This window comes from Mya arenaria, chromosome 2 (assembly GCF_026914265.1).
Source record: "Mya arenaria isolate MELC-2E11 chromosome 2, ASM2691426v1".
NCBI classification, from domain to species: Eukaryota; Metazoa; Mollusca; class Bivalvia; order Myida; family Myidae; genus Mya; species Mya arenaria.
This window is the reverse complement of record NC_069123.1, coordinates 69,558,411-69,582,473: the sequence shown is the minus strand read 5'-3', so window position 1 is coordinate 69,582,473 and position 24,063 is coordinate 69,558,411. Positions and strand designations below refer to the sequence as shown.

General features: G+C 35.4%; 1 protein-coding gene and 1 non-coding gene across 3 annotated transcripts in view; one reads left to right on the top strand and one right to left on the bottom strand.

Annotated features, from left to right (window-relative positions):
• Window positions 1-69: 69 nt before the first annotated feature.
• Trnai-uau (transfer RNA isoleucine (anticodon UAU)) lies at window positions 70-179 on the bottom strand. Its single transcript has 2 exons — window positions 142-179; window positions 70-105 (listed from the first exon to the last, which is right to left on the bottom strand). It is a non-coding gene; the product is annotated as a tRNA-Ile (tRNA).
• Window positions 180-413: 234 nt separating this feature from the next.
• Window positions 414-24,063, top strand: part of LOC128218855 (TATA element modulatory factor-like) — a 29,718-nt gene continuing 6,068 nt past the window's right edge. The window contains exons 1-20 of one of the 2 annotated variants that reach the window (XM_052926592.1): window positions 414-528; window positions 3,430-3,586; window positions 3,823-5,576; window positions 5,919-6,108; window positions 6,337-6,413; window positions 7,613-7,720; window positions 10,972-11,075; window positions 11,681-11,798; window positions 12,136-12,262; window positions 13,491-13,587; window positions 17,194-17,279; window positions 17,580-17,641; window positions 17,993-18,057; window positions 18,392-18,548; window positions 19,598-19,690; window positions 21,334-21,388; window positions 21,590-21,691; window positions 21,948-22,140; window positions 22,400-22,562; window positions 23,565-23,693. In XM_052926592.1, coding sequence (XP_052782552.1) covers window positions 3,466-3,586; window positions 3,823-5,576; window positions 5,919-6,108; window positions 6,337-6,413; window positions 7,613-7,720; window positions 10,972-11,075; window positions 11,681-11,798; window positions 12,136-12,262; window positions 13,491-13,587; window positions 17,194-17,279; window positions 17,580-17,641; window positions 17,993-18,057; window positions 18,392-18,548; window positions 19,598-19,690; window positions 21,334-21,388; window positions 21,590-21,691; window positions 21,948-22,140; window positions 22,400-22,562; window positions 23,565-23,693 — 3,801 coding nt within the window. In that variant the 5' untranslated portion in view covers window positions 414-528; window positions 3,430-3,465. The remainder of the gene's footprint in view (window positions 529-3,429; window positions 3,587-3,822; window positions 5,577-5,918; window positions 6,109-6,336; window positions 6,414-7,612; window positions 7,721-10,971; window positions 11,076-11,680; window positions 11,799-12,135; window positions 12,263-13,490; window positions 13,588-17,193; window positions 17,280-17,579; window positions 17,642-17,992; window positions 18,058-18,391; window positions 18,549-19,597; window positions 19,691-21,333; window positions 21,389-21,589; window positions 21,692-21,947; window positions 22,141-22,399; window positions 22,563-23,564; window positions 23,694-24,063) is intronic. The other variant, XM_052926599.1, reaches the window with a different exon arrangement.

Below are 24,063 nucleotides of genomic sequence, written 5' to 3'. Positions count from 1 at the left end.
CTTACTCACTACTCATACTTATTGCTTGGAATGAATTAATTGTAAAAAAACGAACGTTAAAAAATATCCTGCTCCAGGTGAGGCTCGAACTCACAGCCTCCGCATTTCCTCAACCCTCGCAAGCAAGGGGAAGGTACTGTCTATAAGTACGGCGCGCTAACCGATTGCGCCACTGGAGCAGTTCTGACAGAGCGGCCGCAAAGTAACATTAAATAGGTAAATGATTATCGAATTATATAAATCGTGTTTTTCAATGTTTGTAGGTGCTAAAGGAGACTGACATTGCCAAATAAGGACAATTTAAGTTAGTATCACCCACTATGACCATTTTTAAATTCAATTAAAATGAAGTAAATATATTAAAGTATTTCTTATTGTATGTCGCGGAGACACCAAAGGTGTTCCGAAAAAAACGGAAACAGAAACGTCAACAAAATGGCTGCTGTTTACTTCGTCTCACATTTTTAAAATGAATGTTTCAGCAAAGTCTGCACATGTTTACGTATTTATGTTCAAAATCAAAATTGTGTAAGTGAATGATTTCCTTTGAAATGTGTGTCCTGATTTCGTCCTATTCGATTTCTCCCTTGTGCATCAAATGCCATTAAATTCGGATAAAAAAATCGGATGTCAACAGTTAAAAAAGAAACTAAATTAATAATTGAATTACTCTCATTTGACATTTCTTATCTTTCACTTCATGAGATATTTGATAAGATGTAGAAATGTATTCTTCTTCAAAAGTATGATATATTCTGAAGTACTAAACTGATAATAATTAAATTATTATCTACATACAACATAAATTTGATTATTTATACAACATTATTCCTTGGGTACAACAACTGATATCTTATGGAATCCCCTGAATACTGAACCAATTTGATTTTTATACAGCTTGGGATAAATTTAAGTGTTAATAGTGTTAATATATCAGTGCTCCAGCTAGCCCGTTTTTCAATGGCGCAGCGCCCGTGCCCTTTTCTTACCGCCCTGCCCTCTTTTTGAGTAGTGCCCTTTTCACAAATGCTTTATTAGCGCCAATTTTCCCGTAAGTGCCCTTTTTACTAATGAAATCATTATAAAAGATCGGCAGCCCTTAATCCGCTGTCATAATCGAGACAAATTACGTAATACTTATGATAATAGTGTTCCCGCTAGGTGTCACCATGCCCCCATTGACTGCTTAAAATATGCCGTACTGCCCTTTCATCTTCCCATGTGCCTTGACCAAGTCATATGACAGCTAATTGTGTATTTGTGTAGTGAGCAGATGACCTGTGTATTCATGATAGGCCATCTTCTAATCCAATCATTAGGAAGAGCCAAATAGGGAAACATCAGCAGGAGGCGGAGCTATTGAATGTCAGCCAATCAGAATATACTTTGAGGACTTGTTCAATGATAGCTCGTAAAATGCAATAGAAAATGTGAAAAGATGGTGAAAAATTGTATCAAGCACAATTAAATCTTTTAAAATAATTGTTAAATGTATTGTACAGACAAGACTCGCCATTTTAAACATTGTTGATTTGAAGCAGATGGTCAGTGCCGATTTGTAAACATGAGAAAGGTGGCGCTAACACAATCAAATACATCACTTTTTCAGTAAATGTTTTCAAAGTTTATTGGTAAAATATTCATGATGAAAATTTCTTTGTAACCCACAAAAATATGTTGATGCTTTATGTAGGGTTTACCTATCATGTCTATGATCATGACAAAATTCGCCGAAACCGCCATTTTATCAGAACGAATTTTGGAGCTTTTTTATCAATGTACTATGTTTTATTAAGTGATTTTTTAAGCAAGGGCAGTGATTTTTATTGTTATTTTAATCTAAAACTTCAGTATATTAAACATTATTTTACCAAAGAGAATTAAATTACAGCCAGGCTGAATGTAACATTTGTACCCAATCCCAATCGTACCAAACTAAGATTCGTCCCCTACATATTTGTTTTTTTGTATTTATTTATTTGATTGCTTCAAATGTTTAACTGTCTTTGTTTTTCTCTTCATTTACAAGATTTTTAGGAAAAATGTGTGACATTGCACTTAAGAAGACTCCAGAGAAGTACAATCATACTACCACAGACAAAGAGACAAATTTTAATTTTGATATTCAAACACACCCTTCTAAATTTTGAGAGAAAAAAACAACATCTTGTTTATATCTGAAAATCATGGAAAATGATTTGAATTGAGTATGGAAACAAAACAAATTCTAGGGGGACCCCCCCCCCCCCCCCCCATCGCCCCTACACAACTCATGTAGCTTGCCCTTTTCAAAACTGCACCCTGCCCTTTTCAAATCCTGGCAGGAGCACTGTATATATAGGTGACTTATTTACAAATTACAATGATACATCTGATTGATACTGTACTCTGGGAGTGACAAAGATTCTGTTAGTTTTCAGGTCCGAATTTACTCAATGCTTTATCAATCAGAGAATTTTCATGTTACATCTTACACGAATCTGGGACATTTGTATTGCAAATTAAATCGATTAATAACAATCGATTATTAACAAACAATTACTTATATTGGCCAAGATTACAAAACTGATTTACGCGGAAAATATTCCTATCTCATTCAGATACATAATATAGATGATCAGTATATTTTAAATACATTAGGAACATTTTACAGCATTTGAGTAATGATTTTTAAGGGTACAAATAAAGTTTGACATAAACTAACATTTTCAATGCACAAAGTCAAGTAAAAATGTCTGACACTACTTTCTCATCGTATGCAAACGTTTGTGATTAATTATAAAGATATATAATATTACATTCCTAAACAGAAATAAAAAAATATGCATTCATAATACTTAATAAATATCTTAACTTCCATATATTTTAAAGCCTTAAGTTTCTCAATATATACACTCCGGTTGCTATTGTTGTTTGATGCTATTAAACAGATGTCTAGACATAATGCCAGATGCCAAAATTACACACTGATTAATACATGCCTTTAATGGTCATTAACATCTGATCTGTTTGTGATTTAAGTTACTGAACGTTATTAATAATAATCACTGACTTATAAACCATTGTTTATTTGTCTATGGTTTATAGGTCCATAAAAGAATCAACAAATGCAGATAAAAACAGGCACTGAAAAAATAAAATCTTTCTTCTTTTTTTTTTTTGGTGATGGCAAACAAATACTATTTTATTGTCCTAGAAGTAAATAAAATTACAAATAAAAACTTGTGGCAATTTTTTTACATGTTATATGTGAAAATTGAATAGTAGAAACATAGATGATCAACTCACAAATACACAGCTTAGCAAAAACTGAAACTGCCTGAAAAACAATGAAGGAAGACCTGTGTCAGAAGGCGATTATAAATTGTATGTCATAAAGATAAATTGTATATAGTGCTTTTATTAATTGTACATCTGATTCATTTTCAGCTGACTATTTGAGAAAATAGATCTGGAACCATTACAATGAGCTGGTGGAATTCATCAAACTTTTCTGACCTTGCATCTAAGGCCTTGAAAAATGCTCAGAAGAAAATCGACAAGGCTCTTGATATATCTGAAGCTAACCAGGCAGCACGCTCAGCAGGTGTGTATATGAAAATACATGTATGTTATGATGTTACACAATTTTCATAAGGCATACTTTATATTTTTATTGTACTTATGTTCAGATTTGTATGCAGATAATCATATGTCATAAAGTATCACTCATTTCACATCGATATTAATTTTAATGGTTTAAAAAATGCTATCAATAGTAATAAACTGTAATTCTATAAAATATGTACTGTTGTTATAACAAGTGTTATGCTAATCATACAGATGTTTCAACTGAGGAAGCAAAGCCTAAAGAAAACTCTGGGGGAGAATTCTGGAGTAGTTGGGGCTCACCAGCTGAGGGATCCTCTGGTGCAAGTGCCTGGTCCCTCCCCTGGGTTACAGGAACTCATGAATCACAGGCTGAAAGTGGGGAGACACTGGTGAAAGAGAAAACTGCAGAAGAAATAAAGACTGAAGTGCTTAAAGCGGCCAAAGAAAGAACAAAGGCCAAAGCTAAACTGTTTCCTAAAAAAGATATAAAAAGTGTTGAAAAAGATCCGAGTAATTCAGCAGAAATAAAGCCAGTTACTGATGCTGTTAAAGACAGTGGTGAACATGTTTCTTTAGAACTACTTAGTGATGTAAGTGATTCAAAAGATGTGAACCCAATTGTAAATGAAACACTTTTGTCAGATAATGATGCATCGCAATCAGAATATGAAATGAAAACATCTTTCAGAGCACCTACAGCACATGAATCTGTATTTTTAGTAGGTAGTGGTTTCCAAGAAATAAGTGAGTCTGAGGCAAACGACAGTGATACAGCGCATGATATATCAACAGAAGTTGCACAAGGACATGATATTTCAGAGACAGGAGGGAAACTTGTTGAATTGCAGGCTGATGAGGATACTTCAGTTGAACTGTCTGCTATTTCTAATGTGGAAGTGAATGAGGAAGAAACACTTACTTTAGTCCCAGATACTTCAGTCCCAAATGAAGATCAGGCCACAGATGTTGTTGCAAATATAGGACAAGTACAATCACTGTCTGAACTCTCTGAGACAGATTCTGACAAAGAACCTTACGGAACTGACATATCAAGCTCTGTTGAGATTGTGAGTAGAACAGATATTCCCAGTGAAAATATAGTAGTAGAAGAATCATCAGCCAGTGAGCCAGAGTTAATTGAGTGTGATAAATCTGGAGAAGAATCTGAAGATACTGCATGCATAAATCCTGCCAGAATTGGTTATGAAGATGAACTTCAAGTTGAAGAAGATGTAAAAATAGTAGCAGATAACTCTAATGTTTATGATGAAAGTGCTCATGTAAATGTGGAAACAGAAATTAAAAACAAAGTTTTTGAAGGAATTTCCAGTGAGAATTTGAACTCTGTGGAATTATCAAATTCAGAAGAAATGAATTCTGACCAGTCAAACTTTGGTTTTCATTCAGATTCGGAAGTAAGTATGAGTAAGCTTGACACAAGTGTTGAAACATGTACTTCTGAAGAGACATTGATTGAACAGAGTTCTGCTCCTGGTGACAGTGATGATAAATCAAGTGAAATAAGTAGTCGAACTATCAATTTTGATCATGGAAAAACAGAGTCAGAACATGGTGCTGAACATAGCAAACAATTATTGCTTAATCAGCTACATGTAGATATAAGAGATGCTGGTTTTGATGATGAACTTGCAGATACTGTTGCTACAAGTGATAATCAGACTGAAATGCAAGATGTTGAAGAATCTGCGGAAGACCATGACTTCAGAGATGTTATGGCAAAAGACAGTGAAAATGGTAAAAATAAAGGTGACATCTCTCCTGCCCACTCGTTTGTAAAATGTATGTTGGAAGATGTGATGGATGAAGGTAAACAAGATGACAACAGTGACAGCCATTCAACAGAGAAATCTGAGGGGTCCAGGAGCATTTACAGCAACCAGGAGTCAGGGGATGAGGTTGACACTAACACATCTTCAGATATAGAAATCATATCTCTGCCAACACCTAATGGTGAAAACAGACAGGTATAAACATTTGCTAGTATTATGTTAATGCTCGTTTTTGTTGATCATGTATGTACCAAGTATTCTAAACAGCAACAGGTATATTGAGAAGGTTTTTAATTCTCAAAAGTCTTCATTTACTATGATTGCTATTGTTAATGAGAGGCAAAATAATGATTTAAGTTTAACATGGTAAGCATATTTTGGAATTAATTCCTGTACATGTAGATATTTGTAAAATTTTAATAGCTGGCTTGCTAAGAAAAGAAAAAAAATGTGCATTAAGTTCTAGGATGAAATTGAATTGTCTTTTTCAGTGATATTATATCATTAAAATCTACCGAATTTTTCGTCTCACTCCAGAACTTGCCCTTAGACCCTATCCCTCTGCGTATGGCTCTACAGAAGACCTCATGGAGGGGCAGCCCAACACACAGACGGACAGACAGCTCCGACTCCAGCAATGCAAGCAAGGATAGCAATGAGTTGAGTCCCAGTCGAGATCTGACAGAGTTCCGAGACTACCACAGGTCCCACAGTGATCATGGGGAAGGTGGGAATTAACACCAGATACACAACATCTACCTGTTTATATTTTATATTGATCCACCTTAAATAAAGATGTTGTTCACCTATGATTATAAATAACTTTATAAATTATAATTATGATTTAATGTTGGTATTATCAAATTTTAAGATATAATAATTAATACAAACATGCTGAAATAAGAATCAAGGCACATCTTGTGATTTTAGCTGTATTTGATACCATTATTTACAGGTGTGCGGTTGAGTTCAGAGTTACCTGCCCTTGATGAGGAGGATGACAACCCATATCACCCACAGAGGCTTGTCAAGGTACATATCTGGCTGTGTAAATCCCATTGCATGTTGCCATAATGCAGTGGCAATACCTCATATATATACCTTCTCATGTTTTTGTGAATGTGTTTGTTGTCATCTAGCTGAAAGTCAATAAGTTAGTTGGTGAAAAAATAATACTGAACGTTTAGCTGACTACCTGTATTGGAAAAATAAGCATTGCTTCATCAGTGATTGGAATTACTTTCTACAAAAAACTGTCATTTTTCTGTCTATGCACCACATTTTTAAGCTCGTATTAGGTGTGGCATTTCGTTGCGTAAAGCTTCATGGCTTTACCTATTAAAGCTATAAGTTCTTATCTGTAGTGTTTTGCATTTTATACATATTAGTGTAACACTGTTGAGGTCTTTACATGCATGATACACATGCATTATTCCTAACATAAATGTGTCCGTTCTTTGTATATATGAAGTTGATCGGTCACCTTATTTTGATGAAAATCCAGTTTTGTGAAGTCAGCGGTCCATATAACATTATTGGCCGGTGCAGGCCTCGCAAAAACATAAAATGGACTGCTGATGTCATATAATTTTTACCACTGACGTCATAAAACTATTAAGTGTGGCTTGTGACTTTCACAATGGCGAAAAATTTGTCGCAAGTTAACATTATTTGCTTTGTTCAGAAATATTGAATGGTAATACAAAATGTTCAGTATAATATAACAAAAATAACACACCACTTCAGGGCATATGGCATTATAAAAACCAGCCAGTTCAATGAACATAATTGCACCTTGGCTAATGCCTCGGTCCATATACGCCTCCTGGGGCAGACTGGCCGGTCCTTATAATTTCATATGACCCTCAATGGTGTGTAATATATCTTATATAGTTTATCAGAATTTTTATTCCATGTTTTAGCATTGTAAACTATAACTATACTGTAATTATTTCAAGGAAAACTAAGTGTATTATTGAAAATTGTAATTAACCAAATGGTAAACCAATAGTTGTTGAAGTTCAGAAAAATACAGTGCATTGAATGATGCCATAGGTTTCAAGTTATTAGAATTGAAAATACAGCTTTTTAAAACTTTTGTTATCAGCTACGGTAATTGTTTGTTGTGGTGAGATACTAGTGCTTATTGAATGTACTGAATTAATACTAGTTTTATAACTTTAGGCCTACTAAATCCGTTTGTAGCCATGTGTTGTACTTGCCTTTTACAGGATGAGTGTCATGTGGCGGGACAATCACTTGACCCCCCTTCTCAGATGTCACATGACCTCATGTCACATGACTCTGGTCACATGACCTCACAACCAGACTGGGAAAAGGTTGGAAATGTGGGAATAATGATTTGGTTTTCCTCTTCTGGGGCCTCCTAGTTGTGTCAAAACTTGTGTACCGTACCTATACTGGCGAGACAAACACTGTTTAATATTATATCAAATACATTTATAAAGTAGTATGAACTGTGATATAATGTAGTTTACAAAACCTCAAAATGAGGAAATATTGCTTAAAGCTGCACTCTCACAGATATACCATTTTTGCAACTTTTTTTATTTTTTGTCTTGGAAAGAGCAAATTTTTGCATAAATATCTGCAAACCAATGATATAAGATTGCTGACAAAAAAGCAGATCGTAGATTTTCATATTTCCGTTTGAAAATTTATGTTTTATGGCTTAAAGCGTTACTAACGGTTTAAGAAAAATGCATAAAACATCAGTTTTTGAACTAAAATATAAAATTCTGCGATCTATATTTCGTCAGCAGTCTTATTTAACTGGTTTCCATGGATTTTCGCAAAAATTAGCTCGTTCCAAGACAAAAAATAAAAAAGTTGTCAAAACGTTCAATCTGTGAGAGTGCAGCTTTAAATAACAGCTTTTAAAGTGTAAATCTTTTGTGTAAGTTTTTGTAGATAATTAGTCTAGGAGGTCCATTTTGACACTGTGTGCTTTACCTTTTGCTCTTTTTCACTCTTTCTAGCTTTATGTTGTTCCCCAAGCTTTAAACATACTAATCTATCTTGTGGCCATGGTGTTTGCATTTGGCATTTACCCCAAAGTATGTGGACGATGTGTATGTGCCCGAGTTATATTCTTCCTGGCAAAATTAACAATCTTTCCTTTACAGTTTTTGGCTAGTGCCAGAGGTAGATAAAGCTCGTATGATGCATTAGTGGAATTCCCTTTGTTAGTGTTTTCAGCATTACCTATTAAGCATTTCTATATAATTATAAAGTCTACATACTAGCTGTCCAGTCATGGAAATTAGACTTTAAGGTGAAAAGGCCGAATTCTTACAATAGTATTTGATACTCGAATTTTTAACTTTCCTTGCCGTTTAAAAGAATTGTTATATTTTGAGCAAACCTTTGAAACATTTTACCCGTGGCTTACATGGCTTACGGGCTTCTCCTAATCTCATCCACTGTCACCTAGCAATGATATATATACAGATTGGTTAAATGTTATTGTATAAATATTCACTGCCTTGAGGGTGACAGTGCATATTGTCAACCTGGGGTTAAAAACAATGTCGACTGAGGCGAAGTAGACATTGACAGAATTTTCCAAAGATTGAAAATATGCAATCTTACCCTCAAGGCAGCCACATCTATTTTATTTTAACAAAAAACAAAAACTTTCATGACATCAGGGGGGAACAGTGCGGCAGAGGCTGTTTGTCAAAAATATTGCCCTGGCGTTTTTACTATATGTTCTATAAAAGTGATATAAAAGAAATCTTATTAACCTGGTGATTTAAGTCATCATTTACCCCTTAAACAGAATATAACTGTAAAGTCATATTAATATAGCCTAAAACTTCTTTCTACATACCATGTAAACCTGTCTCAGGGTGAACAATGATGTAGAGTAAACGTGTAGTGTAGATATCAAAGGAAACTTAAATCACTGAAATGAGGATTTCATTAGTGGTAAATCTATTGATATTGTCTTTAAAAAAACGTCTATGAACACATTCATTCTTCATTAATTTTGTCTTTTGTCTTTTGAATGTGCCATTAGTGGGAAATATAAGGTATCCAACAGGTGTACAGTAATGTGAACTGTTTATGCCTTGTGACCCCTAATTATGTTTTTATGTATCATATTAAAAGGTTTAATGTGTAAAAGAAAAATATATAAAAACAGTATAGCAATAAAAACATTGCAAGCATGCTGTCTTAACCTTGAAATATTGAAAAATTGGTAATTTCACTTCCAATTTCGGTTTAAGAAAGGATGAACATACAAACTGCCATTTCTTGAATTGTGATGTATTTTTTGGTCATTTATGTAACATGCTGGTAGTCAGTTAGCTACTGGTATTACCTTTCAAATGATTCTATTACTAAAATATATGAGATCACCAGGCATCCGAATTGAACATGTATTGCCAATGACTGACATGACACAGGCATTCAAATTGAACATGTATTGCCAATGACTGACATGACACAGGCATTCAAATTGAACATGTATTGCCAATGACTGACATGACACAGGCATTCAAATTGAACATGTATTGCCAATGACTGACATGACACAGGCATTCGAGTTGAATTTGAATTGCCAATGACTGACATGACACAGGCATCCGAGTTGAACTTGAATTGCCAATGACTGACATGACACAGGCATCCAAATTGAACATGTATTGCCAATGACAGACATGATACAGGCATCCGAATTGAACATGAATTTCCAATGACTGACATGACACAGGCATCCAAGTTGAACATGTATTGCCAATGACTGACATGACACAGGCATCCGAAGTGATCATGTATTGCCAATGACTGACATGATACAGGCATCCGAATTGAACATGTACTGCCAATGACTGACATGACACAGGCATCCGAGTTGAACATGTATTGCCAATGACAGACATAACACAGGCATCCATATTGAACATGTATTGCCAATGACTGACATGACACAGGCATCCGAATTGAACATGTATTGCCAATGACTAACATGACACAGGCATCCAAATTGAACATGTATTGCCAATGACTGACATGACACAGGCATCCGAGTTGAACATGTACTGTCAATGACTGACATGACAAGCTCACGTGTACATCAGGGGCAGTGATTACTAACAGTCTCAAGTCTGAGTTCAGACTTAAGACTCATTATTGCCAACTTTATTTTATTGTAGTTTTCCTTCTATCAGAGCATTGATGGTAAAATTGGCTGAAATATATTCATATTTGAATGTTTTATTATTATTTACATACTTTTTTGTAAAAGAAATGAGTTTTTGTTCCTTTATAAAAAAGCTTCTCTGAGTCTAAGTCTAGACTTGGACTTGAGACTGTTCGTAATCATGGCCCCTGATACCCTATACAAGGCTTCATTATAAGCTTGTTTAATTTTAAAGAAAATATGAAGTATTGTTATAGCCTTGGCTTTGTTGGCGTCATTATGCATGTTGTAAAGTTAAAGAACTCTTTAGTTCTAAGAACATAATATTTGCTGAGTTAAGCTACTTCCATGCCAAGATTTGAGGTGGGATAAGATGAGAAAGTTCAACATTTTATTGCAATCAGTGTGTGCCTGTTACAGAAGCTGGCTGAGATGTCTGAGATCTTGCAGGCCCGTGAGACCAAGTTGGTGCAGTTGAGCAAGGAGAATATGGACCTGATGGAGACCAACAGTATAATATCCAGGTATGTAGATGATTGTTGGGAAATATGAGTAATGCACTGGTACAGCTGAGCAAGGAGAATAAGAAACTTTGGAAAGCAGGAGTATAATATCCAGGTATGTAGATAATAAGAGTGAAATATGGGTAATAAGCTGGTACAGTTGAGAAAGGAGAATATGACAAGACATCATGCAGACCAATAAGTATACAATAAGTATACTCTCCAGGTGAGTTGTGGCTTAATCTTTACCCCAGATTTCACATTTAGGCCTGAAATTGAAGTGCTCAATCAATGGGCATGAAATGATTGGTAGTATAGATTGGAAATATTGGAAAATGTGTGAGTGAGAATTTCCAGAAAGTAAACATTGGAATTAATAGAGGCATAATGTGCAAGTAATGATATTGTCACCACATGAATACAAAGTTTAACAAAGGAAGAAAAAAATATTGGAAGTAAACATGTTATATTTTTCTTGAAATAAATCTGTAGCCTTTGAACACAAAAATTAAATTTCAAAAGTTCAGCTTTTTATTCATACCAAGCATAAGAAGCATATTAATAGAGTATCTGTACTTACTTATCATAAGTTTATTTGTGTGTAACACTCCATTTTCCTGGTGCAGCCAGTTGAAGCAGTCTGAGGAGGCGAGAGAGGCGGAGATGACGGACGTGAACGAGCTTACTGCCGAGTTCACACACAGGCTAACAGAGGCGGAGAAGCGTGTCTCGACAGCAATCAGGGTAACAATCTTTGACTACTGCTTCTTAGCTACAGTTTTATATAATGCAAAGCAAAATTGGCCATTTTTCTAGAAATTTAAAGAAATAAACATGGTCCTCTGCTTAAAATTAGGAAATTTAATACACTTTGTCATTAACATTCGATATTGTTTGCCCTTCAATACAGTAACATGATCTAGAGGAAAGGTAAATTTTACTACCGTATCGTTCCTGTGAAAGGTGTGAAATAAGAGAAAGTGTCAAGTAGTGTTGTCAAAATATTTACTTTCCTTAAATGTTTCATGTTTAATAACAACAAAATGCTCTTGTTGATGAACTCAAAACAACTATCGTACAGGAGAAAGACACAATAAAGCAACAACTGCAAGAGACACAAGCTCAACTGGCGAAAAAAGCTGGAGATGTGGGGATGAAAGAACTGCTTGCTGAGAAGGAGGAACAGATAGCCGGCCTCTTGCAGGAAGGTTGGTGGGGAAGGAAAGTGTAGGGTAGGGATGGATGGTCTCTCTGCTGGCATTGTTTGTCCAAAAAAACTTAGAAGGGAGGTTAGCAGGTTGCTTTGATGAGAAAAACACGGTTCTCACAAAGACAAAGAGGTTGTTTCACCAAGGCTCTGCAAATTCTTAAAAACCTAAACCTAAAAGCCATTGTGTGTATGTTAAATGAAATATTAACCTTAAATAATATATTATTTATTTATTTGCAAATTTGCAGGGCTGAAAACAAAAGAGTCCTTCTTTGCTTAATATAAAATTTGTATAATTTGTTAATTAGTCTACAAACAAACCTGTGAGTCTGTGTGAGAATACTGGAAAAGTGAATCATGGTCAATACTTGCCTGCTATGATTTGGGGATCATGTGAGTTATCCTGAACTGGTTCACACAAAGTAAATGGATTGCCAGCAGGAATTGAGCTCCCTAGACTCACCTCTCCTCTGTCTCTTTCGTGCTTCAATGTTTCTTTAAGTTCTTGACAATGGGTTGACTGCTCAAAACTTTGTAAAAGTTAACAATGCTAATGGCTTCAATGTTACTTTCAGTACTGTGTGCTCAGGAAGTTTAATAAACACTTGTGATCCGCAGTATTTCAAACAAGATTTATGACAATTTTTCTTGTTTTATTTGAATACATTTTGATATCATAAAAAGAAAACACTTAAAAGTTAACAATAATGCCTTAGTGGTTAACTTCAATGATAATCTGTACTATCTGCCCATTAAATGTTTTACTTAGATAAAAATAGATATTGTCTTTCTAATTTAGGGTTTCAGCTTAAGAGTTATGGAAGGGTTTCCGCACCCTGTCCTTTTTGACCCTTCAACCCCCATGGAGACCAGCATGTGCACCAATCTGCCTTCATAGAAATAAATATTATCATATATTTGTTTTCCTTTGATAATAACTTTTAATATGGTTATTAAAACAAACAGATTTTACTGAAGCAGTTGAAGCCTAATATCATTTCAATTAAACACAATACTTAACATTTACTGTCAAAATCATAATGTACAAGTTTTTTACAGCCCACTCCAATGAGCCCTGTCCTTCCTTAGCATCTTGTCCCTCTTCTGCAGCACCCAGTTTTTCATAAAATCTATATAATTACTTAAGTTCGTATCTGTTTTTCCCTTTGCTGAATTGTTATATGTTTTACTACAAGAGTATGAAAATGAAACGTTTGTGTGTGTAGGTGAGAAGCTGTCCAAGTCCCAGCTGCAGAGCAACACGGTGATCAAGAAACTGAGGGCGAAGGAGAAGGACAACGAAAGTACCATCAACACACAGAAGTGAGATATATCACCTCTTATATGGAAATAAATGAGAACTTTTAGCTCATCTGTTTATCAAAGTAAAAATCTTTTGCGTTAACTCTAAACACCGATATGTAAATGAAACTTGATACACATAGACAAAACCCACATTGGCTTTATTTATTGTCAAGTTTTGACCCTTTTTCAACTTTGAAATAAGAACAGGTTGGTGTGCGCTCCATGGCGTTATTGTTATTGTTGTTTCAACTCACACAAGTTGTTGATAATTATTTTATTTCATCTCTGACTAGAGGTACAGAGGCTGAATTTAAATATGGAAATGCATGATCATTATTTGTACTTTCAACTGACATATAAGTAAGACAGTCAAGTTTTATAGGTGTTGTGGTGTAATGGTGCAAGCCCCAATATCACAAAAATATTTAACTCTCAATATCAATCTTTTAAAGCATAATATTAAATGTTTTTGCTCTTTTTAAAAATGCATTTTCTCATAGAATATACAGTAAAACTGGAGTCCTTCGAACAGGCGGTCAGTCGAGAACCAGCAGTTCCTCCAGGTCGGAACTTGGTCCCAAACATGTTTCCTTCCATTTTTATTCCCCCGAAGGTGGACATATTAAAATCGCACGGTCCCTCCGTCTGTCCATCCGTCCGTCTGTGTGTCCGGCTCAATTACTCGTGTCCGGGCTGTATTTTTCTCTTGTATGGACAGATTTTAAAATAACTTGCCACATGTGTTCGACATACCAAGACGACGTGTGGCGTGCAAGACCCAAACCCCTCCCTCTAAGGTCAAGGTCACACTAAGGTGTTTATTCACAATGGAATGCTGCATATAAGGACATAGTGTATAGGTTGTCGTGTCCGGGCTGTAACTTTCTCTTGTATAGACAGATTTTAAAATAACTTGCCACATGTGTTTGACATACCAAGTTGACGTGTCGAGTACAAGACCCGTGTCCCTACCTCTAAGTTCAAGGTCACACTTAGTGTTTATTCACAATGGAATGCTGCATATAAAGACACAGAGTATAGGTAGTCGTGTCCGGGCTGTAACTATGTCCTGTATGGATAGATTTTAAAATAACTTGCCACATGTGTTTGACATACCAAGACGACGTGTCGTGTGTGAGACCCTTGTCCCTACCTCTAAGGTCAAGGTCACACTTAGGTGTTTATTCACAATGGAATGCTGCATATAATGACATATAGGAGTATAGGTTGTCGTGTCTGGGCTGTAATTTTTTCTTGTTTGGACAGATTTTAAAATAATTTGCCACATGTGTTCGACATACCAAGACAATATGTCGCATGCAAGACCCATGTCCCTACATTTAAGGTGAAAGATACACTTAGTATTTATTCACAAGGGAATGCTGAATATAAGGACATAAAAGTGTAGGTTGTCAAGTATGGTTGGTATTTTTTTATGTTCAGAGGCAATTTAAAATAACTTGCCATATGTATTTGACATGTAAAGGCAAGATCAACTTTTCATGTACTGACCTAGGTCAATGTCACATTCGGGGGCATCCGTCACATTCTGTGACAGCTCTTGTTATATTAAATATACTGACGTTGCATCGAAACCTTAATTAGTCGAGAAGTCAAGCACTACAGCAGGTACCAAATATACAGATCATGCGAAAAACCTTATGGCTCCCTCGAGGTCATGATTTCACACTTTATCCTGAACGCGTTTTCTAAAGAAATAAACAATTTCTATGTGTTTTCGCAAGTTGTAAAAATTGCAATGACAGTTAAAAGGAAATTTGATAAGGTGTGGAAAACCGTTTATCACTGTTTACGCATGACCGATGATAGTTGATAAGGGCATTTGAGAAGATACTTATGAGTTTGAACAGTTTCGCGAGTCAGACAAGATGCGCCAATCATCAATCCTTGATTTTGCGAAACTTAAATCTGACTAATGCCATAATATGTACTGTCATATTTAAATGTTGCTTGTTTAGAAAATGTCCTTTTTATAAAAAGAACCATAACTATTTATTCATTTATAATTGTTTTTTTCTTTTACATTTCGTATACGACAGCCTTTGAACATATGAGCGATTTCCACAACGCAACACATAGTCGGTGTCGTAGTAAACAGTCGGTTTGACGACTTCAAACCTAAAATACCCTGAAAGATATTTCATAACATCATTCGAAACATCTGTTCCCTCGAGGTTTCAGCTCGGACCCCGGCATCCTCGAGCGATCACTGTTTTACTGTTTGTTGATTATAAACTTTTGTCAAGATTCTAAGAAAAAATGAGATAACAGCAAAAAATGTAAGTTAGTATAACTCAATGTTTTTGGTCTTTTCTTTATAATAGTTTTTCTTGGAAAAAATGACTTTTTATAACACATGATATGAGAAAACACACGTTTAAAAAGAGTGGAGAATACAATCACTTTTGGGTCTTAGGTGGTAAAATTATTTGAGATTAATTTATGACTTAAGTAATTTTGTGATATTTGAGCCGGTCCTCTACCACTCATACAAGAGGTTGTATTTTTAAGTCCCACCACAGGTGCATTGTGTTGGCCTTTGAAAATGGACGATAGGAAAGTGATTTCTATCAGCTTATAATGTCTTCAAAATTAAGCTGGAATGTACATTAAAGACTGTCAATAAAAATCGCCATGCTATAAGTGAGTGTATATTTAAAATGGCTGACAAAACCAAAAACATGAACTGCTCAAAACGTACTACGCACTTACTCAAATGAACAAGCTTCTGTGAGCTAGTACTTAGTCATGCTTCCATTCTGCTTATGTTTGGGAATGAATTTGAAGTTGTCAGAAGGTGCTTTTTCAAATCACTGAGCATATGTATGTCCTGGAGCTGGGATTTTATTTTTGTTTTTATAAGTAGAAATCAATTTTGATTGGACTTAAATCTGCTGTGGCAACATGTGACTTGTGGGTGGGGTCGTCTTTCTGGAATAGCCCTGAGTTACCATTGTAATGTTTTACCACTGATGGCCAAGATGCTGATAGTCCTTCTCACAGCTCACCTCTGGTAGCTCAGAGAATGCTTATTTCTTTGCACAGTACTCACAGAACCTTTTTCAAAGTCGAATTATTGAGGGAACCAGAGAAATCCCTCAGAGGTTGATGCATGAACTGTTTAAGAATCTGAGAATGGTTTTGCTTCTCTTGTTCACTGACAACTTACAGACTACTGCTACTTGATTTGTTTTCAACATTTTCATGGCTCCAAAATCACTTTAATAGTAATCTTACTGTGGATTTACTTCTTCCCAACACTTTGCTAATTTTCACAGCTCGATCACCATTTTTAAACATTATAAACAATGAGGTTATTGTCATCTGTTTACCATGATTACCCATTTTTTTGGAAAAGGGTATGTTTAAAATTGTAGCAGACATCTACCGCATGTATACTAGAAGTCAATATGACTGGCTTTCCTTATACCACACAGTTTCTAATGTTTTTTCATTAAGCCAGTTATTGATCTTAATAAAATGCAATAGAAAAATAAAGCACGCATAAAGTTCATCCATTATGGCACGTTCCAGGAACTAGTTACCTTGACACAATGCTTTAAACCAAAGATTGTATGTTATGGAAGATGTTATGTTAAACAGGAAGAGGTTGGATGTCCAGAAGGAGGAGTTAGATCATTTGAAGAAGGTGCTAGAGTCGAAAGAGGAGCTGGAGAAAAAACAGACAGGTAATACTTTAGTGAACATGATTAGATTTAGAAAAATCTTTATGATTTTGATGCAGCTATCCACCAGTTAGTAGCAAGAGGCACATGCTTTTGGCTACTCAGAAAGACACCGGTAATGAGGTTAACACAGGAGACTTTAAAGTGATTTAAAATCAGTTCTATGCTGTTGTCACAATCAAGCTAATGAAAAGTATAAGCTTAAAAAGTATTGAAAGCTCAGAAAAAATACTAAATAACTAATTTTCACATAATGATATTTTTTTTAGCTGTCATACTTTAATATTATGCATATTTTGGCAGAGGCCGTAGCCCAGCTGACAGCTGCTGTGAAGAAACAGGAACAAGAGATGGTCAGATTGAAGGTGGGTTCCTGTAACCTTCAGCTTAGCTTGATTGGTTTCAGAAATTAAAACACACATAGTCTTATCTGACAAGATGAAGCTGATACAGCCACCCATTCTATATTAAATTGGAACAGATGAAAATAAATATTTGTTTACTTTGTTTAAAAGTATATTCTTTCTTCATAATTAAGTGATTATCATCATATTTGTCTATGAACTATTAATTTGACAATGAAATGCCACACAGTTCCTTAGCAATATACATTTTAAGATACCTAGTATACCATGTACTATGGCAAGTAATGTGAGAGTATATCGTATTCATGTTTAAGCCTGTAACATTATATTCTAGCCTTATTGTGTTTTCAGAGCGAGCATGAGGATGCTATAGAGAAGGCCCGAGGACTGCAGGTTGCCGTCGACAACTCCTACAAGTAACATTAAATACACCGTCTGTATTTTGTGTATTGCAATGGCAGCAAGGACTCTCATTACATGTTTTCTTTAAAAATCAAAGATAAAAGCTATAAATATATACTGTCATAAATGATACAAAATAGAAAGGAACAACTATATAATTTTTAAATCTGAATAGTAGTTGAGTGATAGTATTGAATATAGTTCGAAGTCATTTTGAAATCAATATTAAATATCAGAGTGATGGCCGAGTTACGAACCAGTGTGGCTCTGGACAGGTATGCCCAAGACTCTGCCCTCAGTGCTGTGATGCACTTACTTACGTTCTGACATGTACACCTTACATTGCAGGGAGATGGCAGAGCTACACCGGACCAGTGCGGCCCTAGACAGTAAGGCCCATGATGCGGCCCTCAGTGCCGAGATGCATGTGCGGGAGGAATTGAAGTTTGCTCTGGAGAAACAGCAGCAACAACACAAGTGGGAAATAGACACACTCAACCTGCAGGTAGGGTACATAGTGCCCATTCTGTCAGGGCTGGAACTAGGTGTACTCCTGTACTACCAGACATTCAAATCACATTGCACCAGAATGACAAATGGTTAAACCAGGAATTAAAAAGGGGCTAAAGTGAAAAGTTTGTTGTAATTTTACTGAATGTAGGCGAATGTGATAACCTCGCTTTTCATGTTTTTTAATTTGCACTTTGGGGTGTCATTTTCCTGTTATAAAAAAACAGGAATTGTCCGTGACAGCTTTCAATTTAAAGTTTTAAACATCAAGTGCAAATATAATGGTATGTCTCCACCATTATTTAAGGTTATAGCAGTTTTGAACAATACAGAAATGACATTTTTATGAACAATACAGAAAATTGTTCTTCTGTTTGTATTTCAATGTCATCCACTTTACTCACTACGTTTCTGCTACAAAGCATGCTTTTGTAGATTTGCAACACATTCTAGTCATAATCCTTATCAGCTATATTACCGAATTTCATTAAAATCTAGAACATGTAAACTTCAACACGGAAAGGAACTTATATAAGCATTTAAAATGCTTGTCTTCCAATCCGCTCAGAATCATTTTATATTATACATTCGTACATTGTGTATTGATTTCTTGTGTATATTGAACTGAATAAATATGTTTAAACTAACTCACCTCTGTAATGAAAGCTTGATTCTTAGAAAGCTTGATTCAGATTTTTATATCGGTATTATTCTTACCTTTCAGCAAAAAAGCATCAGTGCATTAAGAGACAGAAATTAGAAACACTGTATATATACTTAATCATTAAATATTCACAAACAATGACTTATTTAATAGTGTGCTCCATTTTATCATTCTATTGTTAAAAGCAATCATCAAAACATCAAAAAATCAATGAATTTTGTCAATTGTTTTTGCAATGACTTCAAAGAATACCTTAGTTTATATTCTTATCAAATAATATGAGAAGACATCAAAATCTTGATAATTTAAAGAGAAAATCTACATATTTTTTAATTGGCCCTCATACATGACCTGACCAGATATTGTTGTACTTTTTTCAGATAGACGATCACCGTTTAAGCCTAGCTCGGATGGAGAAGGAAAGCAATCGACGGGAAGAGCTGCTCAAACAGGAGATAGGTGATCTGCAACAGGTATAGGGGATCTGTGCTTATATGTCTCACTATACTAGATAATGAATGGGCATGAGCACACTCTTTTAACCAAATGTCAGTATTAAATTACTTGTTTTGGCACCAATTTCTTAAAACCCATTATAACATAATTAAGCTAAGCTTACAAAAGTTATTCTGTATGATTTTTGTAATGTTAACATTCTTAAGAGTTTTTGGAATTTAAAAGGAAATTATCTTTATGATACCAGGCAAGATAAACTAATACTTTTTTAATAATATCAAGATTTACCGGGTAGAAATAAATTTGGCCCGATGAAGTATAAAGCTACTTGCGCTTGAAATTTCAAGAAATTGGAGCTTCATGAACAATAGAAGGATTATAATTTTTAAATAAACACATGAGATAGTACACAGTTGGATAATTAAATAGATTGATTTTGTTCACTATTAACTAGGGATGCAAACGAATATTCGAATATTCAAATATTCGATCAAACGTTTGGTATTCGAATGTCAAAATCGGTATTCGAATATTCGATGTTTTGTTGTTGAATACATATTTTGCCTACAACTCTGTTGTTGTGTTTAAAATTTGTTTGTCTTGTTTTTACAATTAGTGTCCCATAATACCAGAGGTGTGAATGTGATGACAATACACTATACAAGCTTCATATATGTCATTAAGGGACATATCGTAGGGTACTATAAAAAGTCCCCGTAATTTTAAAACAACTGCCTGTAAGACAAGTGACACAAAAATCCAGTTATTTTCGGTAAATTTAAATGCCTCTTCCAATTAAGGAATAAACTAGTTCCCGAGTTTATGGTTTTTCCATAGTTTTTTTTAGTAGAGGTCAATCCGAGAACGAGGCTGCTCGTCCTACAGAAAGACCCTCCATTGGCGTATAAAGCCATTTGACCAGAACTCCATCTAAGTTTACATTGTTTACATAGATGAAGGCCGCGGAATATAAATTAAAAGTTTTTGTATTTTTTCTTTGTTCATAACGTATTACTTTTTGTTTTTCTGAAAAGAGGATATTTTAAGGCTCATATGGTGAAATTCAGGGTCTGGCGCGCGTAGTGGTTACGATAAAGTAGAACTAAAATGCCCCGGCTATAACTTTAGCGAACATTATAATAGTTTACTACAACTTTTAAAAGATGAAGTTTGGTAATCGAATATTCGAATATTCGTTCGAAAGAATTACGGAATATTCGAATATCAATTTTGCCATTTGTTTGCATCCCTACTATTAACCCTTAGATAAACACCCTTAGATGGACTATAAGACAATTTGTTGGATAGCTAATTACATTGAAATTAAAGTTCCCATAGAAAACATGAGACACATGTTATCAATTTTCCTAACTAAATTTCAATTAAATATATTTAACAGCGACATTTGAGTGTAAAACATGGCAAGTATGTGTAGATAAGTGTACCTGTACAAATAGTAGCTCAGTTTAAAAATAGTGAAATTTCAATTTAGACTTGTACCTTCAGCCTTGTTGATACTCACATAAGTCACTTTTTTATGGTATGACCAAATCTAAACTTGTAAAATGTATACATAGCTGGATGATGTATAGCACAGAAAGTAGTTTACCCATACCTGTACAAGTAGCGTATTGCAACCTTTCTAAATCACTTATTGTAGCGACTTCAAGATGATGAAGCCAGGACACAGGAACTTACTCAAGGTGTCTCCCAGGGTAAGCCTTCATGATTGTATACTTAAATTCTTCAACCCAATGTAAATGTTTTATTCTCCCATGTAAAATGCTTTTTTATTAAGTGTAAAAATCACAGTAGATTGTGTTTAATCCATTTGTCCAATGTCTTTGCAATTACTCATGTACGTTGATTTATGGATATTCTTTCAAGCATTGAATTCATGCAGCCTTGTTTTACAGCGACCCGTCCCCTGCTGCGTCAGATAGAGAACTTACAGTCAACATACAATGCCCAGTCTGCCACCTATGAGAGGGTGGAGAAAAACCTGACTGACAGGCTGTGTACGTTACCATCTTGGTTGAGTAATAGATAGCTGTATAAAGTGGTGCCAGTTTGATGATAACATTATCTCTTATGAACAATAACGGTTAGTTTCACAGTTTCCTTAAGATAGTGTTGAAATTTATAGAGGCTTACTGGTAATTTCCCCTTAAAAATGACAGTTTTAATGTTTTAAAAAAATATATATTTACGTACAGTTTATGCATGTGTATTATTATAAAGAAACAACAACAATTGAAAACCTGTTAATTTCAGCTGACACCCAGAAGCAGCTAGCAGTTGCGATGGAGAAGGAGCGGACAGCCAATGAGCAGCTTCTCGACATCGGGTCGAAGATCGTGACCTTGGAGGCCCAGAACTCAAGGTTAAGGCAGGAGAAAACACAGCTCACCATGCAGCTAGAGATGTTGAAGACCAAGGTTGATATGGCCGAGGATACCAAACACCAGTATGACAGATATTTGTTTGGTGGTTACAATAATGATATTGGTTTTGAAATTAATCTCTGGCAGTTAAAAATTCCCCTTGTGAATGACAGTATTAGATTCCCTTTGTGTACTTATGTAAGTTATAATAGTATTTTAAAGGTGTTGTCCATAAAAGTACTTGCCCATTTTGGTACACACCAACTTTCATTGTCTGGTGTTTTTATTAAGCCCTTTATCTCTGCAAAGCATACAGAAAACACCATTGAACACTCATTGCAGGGAGGCTGCTCAGATGGAACTGTTACGTCAGCAGACCGGAGAGGAGCTGCAAGAATTACGCAAGTCCAAGGTTCTACTGGAGTCTCAACTAGACGTGGAGAAAGGCCGGGTTGAACAGGAGAAGAGGAAGATGTCACTGCTACAGGACCAGGTCAAGGACATGGTGGGTACAGTTGAAGGGACTGTGGGGTAGTGCATGGGAGTTGGGTAAATGCCAATAAAAGGGGTATAGAAGCCGGGTTGAACAGTTAAATGGATGACTCTGCTTCATGACCAGGTCATGGACATGGTGGGTACAGTTTGAGGGATTGTTGGGTAGTGTATTTGGGAATAAAAGGTGTATAGAAGAGCCAGGTTGAGCAGGTTAAACGGATGACTCTGCTTCATGACCAGGTCAAGGACATGCTGGGTACAGTCAGATGGCTTTTCTGGTAGTGTTTGGGGCTTGGGTACATGCGATTAAAAGGGGTATAGAAAGAAGGGCCGGGGTTGAACAGTTTAAACAGAGGTTGATGAAAGTTTATTAAAATCATACATACCGTATTTTCCCGACTATAAGGCGATCCGCTTATAAGACGACCCCCCTACTTTGCTCATGAAATCTGGTGTTTTTGTCTTGACTCGTTTATAAGACGGGGTAGATTTTTAAAGCAAATCCAGCACTTGAAATTCTCCAAGTATGTGATAATGTTCAAGCTTAACAGTCAAATATCAACTAAATTTGTTCATTTGCTTGGGATTATTGATTTTTATTTTCCGATGGTATGGTATGTTTGAACCAGCTTAGATGCAATTTTGGGATTTAAGTGGGTTCATACGGTATTTGACCTATTTAAATACAAACCATTGCAGTGCATCTTTGATCTTTACACAGCTCGTGCTGTGACGTCACTAATTGTACTGTTTGATCTGCAGCCGACAAACAGTATTTTCTCGACTATAAGACAAGTACAATTCTTCAATTTATAAATTATCTTGTGACATTCATATCAAACATAATTTTAGTTGCTTTTTTCTTCAACTTTAAAGAGGGACCCCTCATTTGAACTGAAGAAACCTTTTGATTATTATGAGATCTGATTGAATTGTACTTGTCTTATCTGTTTGAAAGCTTTGCAAACACTTGTTTGTAAACTGTTAAAAAGTGTTTCTATTCCCTCTTAAGGAGCGTGAGTTGCAGATAATCCGTACCCGGGGCACCCCTGTGCGTGGTACGCCATCACCTGTCTCCGTATCCAGACAGGAGAGCATGATGGGCAGTCTCCATGGAGAACACTTCTCAGCCATCACACAGGTATACCTACCAGCAATATTAAATGTTGGCTCATTAGTTATAGGCCTATAGTGTAAACTTGTGACATGATTGAGTTCAGTAATCTGTGTTGAATTTTGTACATCAATCCTTAATGAGCAAATTTTTCATTCTGCATTTCTTACATTTTATAATATAAATGTTTCATAAAAAAATGAAAGTTGTATGACTGACAGAAGCTATGAAATATTTACAAAGTTTCAAGTAATTGCATACTAGTTACATAAATGTAAACCTCAACAGCAGGTATAATTCTTATCATAGTTTATTATTCAAATTGATAGATTTTGGCATCATATGAATGTTTGTTTTTTAAAAAAAATTGGAAGAATCTATTGCCATCTGCATAACA